Here is a 6,299-nt window from a genome sequence, read left to right as displayed (position 1 = left end):
GTACGATTAAATAGGAGACAGCTGACACTTTTCTCCACTAGATGAAGTTTTAGCTGCTTTCATGATTGCCTGCTGCGTGAGCTATTCCAAACATTTTGGAATTATTAAAGACGTTTTGTGCGCAAATATAAGCTTCAAGAAGTTAAATAACTGACATTGATCATTAAAAAATGTGCAAAACTGTTAAGATGTTCGAAAGCATTCACGTATTGCGTAATATTGAATGCAGCACGAAAGCGTTTCGCGCATCACCCACGGGTAAGTGACGACGAACAGTGTCGTTTCTAGAGGCTATCATAGTGCTCGGGTAAGCTCTCCAAAGGGGTATTGTTATCCTCGTAGTGAAGTCTTGTATTCTTCTTATTCGTACTTCGCGTATTTACCTCTGGATCTCCTAACTACGGTGCCTTGCTATTGCTTCTGATTCATCTGAACGCCCAATATATGAGACAGTGTGGAAAGCCTTATTCCCCCTAGAATCAACATGAAGAGATAGGCGATACACCTGTCTTTTCATTCTCCTATTTATTCTGCGATGAATAAGGCCATTGACACTGCCTCATCTGTATACATGATATTCATCGAAAATGCACTTAACAATAAACGCCCAATATGATGCATGCATCCAAACCCCAAATACGCGCCTTTCTGTTTGGTTCCCGGCGAACTTGTATGAAGCGTGTTGAGTCGAGTTGAGGTGTCGCCCAAAAGATAGATTCAAGCTCTAACACCATACCAACTGAGAATACAGCGGGATGACCATAAAGCTTGCAGCTGAAGTTGAGTGAAAAACTTGTAAGAGAATGGTGTTCCTGTGGTGTGAGCTCGACACATTTCGTCTTGTAAACTCAAACACGTAGAGCGCTGGTGGTTGCCGGCCCTTATCCGGGGCATCGAAAGTGTAGTGGCAAAGCTGCGTCTCTCGGAAACCAGAGGTCCAGTGTTCGATTCCCCGCCGTGTCCGCCCTTCCTGCTAGCGTGAGAGACAGGCGACGTCATATGACCTCAGCAGCCGAGTACGTCGTGAAGCCCCAGTGACATGGCCGTCCTGATTCTCTCGTCCTTGGAAGATGGTCCCAATTTTGTTTGAATCAGAGACGCCTGCCTCCGTTGTCGGGCCGGACACCCCATGAACAACATTGCTCGTGCTCCCCTGCGTTGCCGCCCGCCTGCCCTTGTCGGTCCGGGCGCCAGCGTCGGCCGTGCTTGTCCCTGCGCCGCTGCTGGCCGACTGGGGGGCCGGCCGCCCGGGCTCGCCACGGCCCCGGCCCCGGCCCCGGCCCGGCCGGGCGCTTTCTTCCACGGCCACCCGTCCAGTCCACGGCCGGCGTCGAGGCGACGAGCGTCGCGCAGACTCCTGCCAGACGGAGGACAAGCGTCGAGGAGAATCCCCTGTGGCGCGGAGGAGCAGCACCGGAGGGGACTTCCGTGGTACGGAGTAGAAAGGCCGGAGGAACTGCTGTGGGACGGAGGAAAAACGCCGGAGAAGATTCCTGTGGGAGGAGTGAGGAACTTCGCAACAAAATCCCGTAAGACGGAAAGGAGCTCGGAGCGGACCGCTGCTGAACGGAGAAGGAACATCGGAAAGGACTCAGGACGGCCAGCAGCTGGTGGTCTTCCGCCAGGCAGAGGCGGACCGACTTCTAACGGCCCCCGCTGACAGAGCGAGAGCGGCGCGGACGGGGGAGCGCCAACAGGAGCAGGCGTCGGGCCGACTGCACCTGTCGGCGCCGCCGCCGCTGGACAGTCATGGAGTGTGACCTCGCCAGCAGTCTGTTCTGCTGCGAGGCAGGCGTGTTGCGGCCAGAGCCGGTCTGCAAGGCCATTCGTGACCCGGCCCTGCTCAACGACAGGCGAGTTCTGGCCAACTTGCTCGACTCGGAGAGTCGCTACCTGCCGTCCTGTTCCTACTTCAAGTGCGTGCAGAACGAGGTGAAGCTGCCAATGCGGAGGATCCTGGCGTACTGGATGGTGGAGGTGAGTGGTTGTGGCAGGCAAAGATCTTGATTCCTTATCGGTGTCGAACGGGCGCGCTGAATGTGGTAACAAACTGAACTATCTCGACAGAAGAGATAGCACACTAGTGATAAGTCGAAAGTCTCTCAAATAGCGTCGTCATGTGCCAAAGTCTTGTAAGCAGAACAGAGTCGTTTGACAATGCATGAATGTAATCAATGCGATATGTTTATGAGGTGTAGCTTCCCCCCCCCCCATTTCAAGGCAGACTTATTCCGCGATGAGTTTTTGCAACTTCCTTGTTTAATTTACAGTGTTTTGGCTGGTTGCACGATTTCACTGCTGTGTCACCTGGTATCACTGATATGACAGGTATCACATTTTGCCACCCAATCACTGCAGCCTTACACCCATGGCGTGGATTTGTTGAAATAGTGTGCAGTACCGCTTCCCTTGGCTGCAAATCAGGCCCTACAAACACCAGCAGAAGGTCAAAGTGCTTACCTTTCTCTTGAGTACAGAACCCGCCTTTTCAGGTATGCGAGGAACAACGCTGCCAAGATGACGTCTTCCCTCTAGCCATGAACCTGTTGGACAGATTCCTCAGTGTGACGAACGTAAAAAAGGGCCACTTGCAACTTCTGGGGGCAGTCTGTCTGTTTGTGAGCTCTAAGCTGAGGGAGACCCGACCATTGACGGCGGAGCTGCTGACACAGTGCGCCGACAACAGCATCACCGCCATGGACGTCATCGTGAGTACCTTCGCCACCATGGTATCTGCACATCCTCTGCTGTTACATGTGTCTTTGTGTGTGTGATCATTAGAGCGATAAAGCCAGAAATAGTCACTGGAAATAGTCCCTGGAGGTGCCGCTAAAAATGTTAGTTGTTGCATCCAAAAGGTTTCTCCAAGCATCATTTAAGTTTAGTAGTTTTGTTCTGTTCCGCAACAAGAAAATGGTGTAATATGACTTAAAGACACTTTGGGGTCACATGTCTCGGGAAGATTTAAAATCGCCCTACATGTCCTACGTTTATCTCGAACATCTCGCCAAGAGCATCATAAACCATCCGAATGGTTTCTTTTAAGCCTGTTCAAGGCACAGGGCATCCATCAGCGTGACAGAAACAAACAGTGCGGGACAAATAGTCGTGCAATTATTGTCCTCTAACTGCAATCGGTGACTGCATGGCTCCAGTCACCAGGCCCCATACGCTTCTAAACATGATTGGCAGGCCTGCCTAGGGTCAGTGTCAAATGGAACTCTTGTTTGGGCATCGCCGGCAACGCAGCCGTCGGTGCGCAGCGCAGCACACATTCGGTTCCCAGTTGACATTGCAGTGAGCCTGGCTCGGCGTCGGGGTTTCGGTGAAGCAACAAGAACGCGCCGCCCCTCAGACGGCGCGTTGCAACAGTCATGACTGTGTACAGCGGTGTGCAGTGGTGCGCACTTTCAGGAGAGATCTTTTATCTTTGCTAGATGCGTGCAGCCCGTTTTTTCTCACTTCGTTCTGATATTTGTTTTGGATCATGTCATGCGGGTGCGTTTATTGAGGCGTGTACGATATTGCAGAACTGCAATCGTATTACAGTTTTGCGCCAAACTGGAACCCCTTCACTTTAGTATTAAACTGCCGTCTTTAGAGTTTTGATGGTCATATTCAGAGGAGCCGATCATCTACCTGCATCGGCTGTTGCAGCACTTTGTTAATTTCTTGAAACGAACCTTTTTAGGCAAGTGCTACTGGTTTATTGTAACAGCAACTATCACAGGTGCCATCCCTATCCGCGCTGAAAGCGACCGCTTCAGCAGACGCCCGCATGACTGCACGCAATGGACCGTCCAAAATTGGGAGCGTGTCGGCACGCAAATCAACCCCCGCTGAAGTGTATCTTTACACGCCATGCTACCAGCGTGAGGCATGACTTTAATTTTTCCGGAAACCCCTCCTACTATGGGCGGCAACGTTGCGATTTGCATTTGCTGGACCCTCGCTGGAAATGGCTGGATCCTTGCTGGAAACAACGTCCGCATCAAGTTTGGTGTGTAATGAATTAGCCTAATGCTGGACGTGTGTTTCTGTGTGTGCGTGGTAGGGGCGCAGGTCTTTTTCGTCTGTCCACAGCTGCCCAACTGCCCACCGTGAACTCATCGGTCACGTCTGGCTCAAAACGCTCCTGGGGCTTAGCTCAACTCATCTCAGCTGATAAAGCTCCGTGATCTAGTTCATTTTATAGTCTGGTTCTCAGAGTTATGTGACGCGTTCACCAAGGTCAACCCGCAACGCCCTGCGGCCAGCTGGTCCAAATTCCAGCTGACTGAGCCATACGAGCCGCCGATGTTCGTCACCACCGACTGCGCACTCGCTGGGAGGGCGACCACCCTGGGTCTGCGCCGGCCACACGGGACCCGCGGCTGTCCCCGGACCGCGGGGCGTCACCTCTTAGGAGCCCACACGGGACCGGCCCCGGAACAATGATGGCCTCCTTCAGCCGGCGACCGTAAAGAGCCCTTTTCAGCGCCGCTCACAGGGCTGAGGGAAAGAATACGCATCATGGAGGACGTTTAGTGCCGGGATGAAGGGTGTAATGAAAGCTGGGAGTTGCTTCAAAGAAACCATCGAAATTTAGTAGTTTATGTTGCTTTCTGGTTTGGGTTATTACGGTTGAACTGGAATGCGTCAAGGTCAGTCGGCTTCCTCCGAGAAAAGACACCGCTTCTGCTCACACTTTCTGACGTTATCCCCTGCGATTACATCAGAACATAAAAAGCTCCAGAGAGACTGAGATTCAACAAGCGCCTTTTACCTTCCTAGTAATCGGAGGTTACCCGACAATAGGCGTATGCCATCCATCACTGATTGGAAATGGACAGTCGTCGCTGCCAATAGGCGCAAAAGTGCTGTTACTGTATCTTGCCCTCGCCCCCTCCCCCCCCCCCCCCTCTCCCGTGACCTCAACCAGCTGCAGCGTGATCGGCTGCCATGGTAACGAGCATGCGGCAGGGGCAAACACGCACGACCCTGGGCTGCCAGTCCGACCCCGTCGGTGGCACGCGCTCTGCTGACGACCGCCGCGGGCGACTGCTGACACGGCGCGGCGCCGACCAATCGCGTTCCGTCGGCGCCTGTTTGACCTGGGCTAGCGGTGCCGCCGGCGGACCGTCTGATCCCGTCGGCCAGACGCCACCGGCGCCGCGCCGACGCAGAACAAACAAACACCGCCGCCGCCGTCGCCAAGGCCGCTGCCCCCGGCCGCCGAGACGTGACCTGGCGCGCGCGCATTAGGCGATACCTGACCTGGCGGCGCTTTGATCGCCATGGCCCGGAATGAGAGCATTGTTAGCGGTCAGTTTTTTGTTGGACTCCCGATGAGGATTGAAGATGAATGACTTCATGCATTCAAATGGGTTCATTTGCGATGCCAATGGCAGGTAATCATATTTGCAGTTTCATGGGCGCTGACAATATGTATGAAGTGTGATGCAGTGCACATTGCACGTGCCCCTGACTCAGAGCACCTGGGGGCTTGGATGAACGTTTCGGCCGCCTTGCGGCGAGCGAGCCTTCCGCGCGGAGGAGAGGGGAGGAGGCTGAGCACCATTTCCGGTGACGGTGTCCAGACGTTGTCCCCCTGCTGACGATAAATAAACATCTGGCTGGGCCGAATGAATGAAGTCCGTCGGGTCCTGACTCCCTACGCACCACCCATGGCGCCAGAGGGGAAGGACCCACCGCTTAGGTCGGGTGTAAAAGTGGAGTCACTGCAGTCTGAACTCGCCGAATTGCATGCACCTGCGTGCTCATGTTCAGGCTCGCGCAAAAACGGACTTCGCGGTAGGGCTCTCGTCGCAGCTTTCTGCGCTCCGTTCGTTCTGTCAGCGCTGGAGGCGCGCTCAGCTGATGTATCTGTGTGCCGCCGGAAGAAGCTGAGATCGCGTTTCAAACAAGATCACCTGTGCGTCCCGGTTGGCCGTTTTTATCGTGATCTGTGAGACCGGGCGCGTGCCATGTGCAGTAGTCTTAGTCAAGACTTGTCTCGTTCTGGCGTGATGTGCTTGCTTGACAGTTGCTTCCCACCTTCGTTTTTGTGAGTCGCCATTTGTCGAGCGTACCTCGGGCGTACTAACAAAGCCGTGAGCTTGAACAATGGCTGCATAGGCATTTCGGTCCCAAGCCCTTCCGATCAAATTTCTTATCCTGCTAGCATGAGACAGACATTGCTCTTCTCGTCCTGAATCATTTCACCTTTGTTAAGTTTCGACATACAGTGACTGTGGTCGTGCAAGCTTGATTTTTAACCTTCTGTATGCCATGATCAGAACACGTGCTATCCAGTGTTG

The 6,299-nt window shown here is 53.7% G+C and overlaps 1 protein-coding gene across 1 annotated transcript in view; it reads left to right on the top strand.

The window, feature by feature from the left end:
- The first annotated feature begins 1,335 nt into the window (after positions 1 to 1,335).
- Positions 1,336 to 6,299, top strand: part of LOC119092383 (G1/S-specific cyclin-D2) — a 28,908-nt gene continuing 23,944 nt past the window's right edge. Inside the window, exons 1-2 of the mRNA XM_037215346.1 lie at positions 1,336 to 1,977; positions 2,493 to 2,708. Coding sequence (XP_037071241.1) covers positions 1,750 to 1,977; positions 2,493 to 2,708 — 444 coding nt within the window. The 5' untranslated portion in view covers positions 1,336 to 1,749. The remainder of the gene's footprint in view (positions 1,978 to 2,492; positions 2,709 to 6,299) is intronic.

Source organism: Pollicipes pollicipes, unplaced genomic scaffold (genome assembly GCF_011947565.3).
Source record: "Pollicipes pollicipes isolate AB1234 unplaced genomic scaffold, Ppol_2.1 Scaffold_3447;HRSCAF=4054_pilon_pilon_pilon, whole genome shotgun sequence".
Classification (NCBI taxonomy): Eukaryota; Metazoa; Arthropoda; class Thecostraca; order Pollicipedomorpha; family Pollicipedidae; genus Pollicipes; species Pollicipes pollicipes.
Note: the sequence above shows the minus strand (reverse complement) of the source record. Positions and strands in the feature narration are given on the sequence as shown.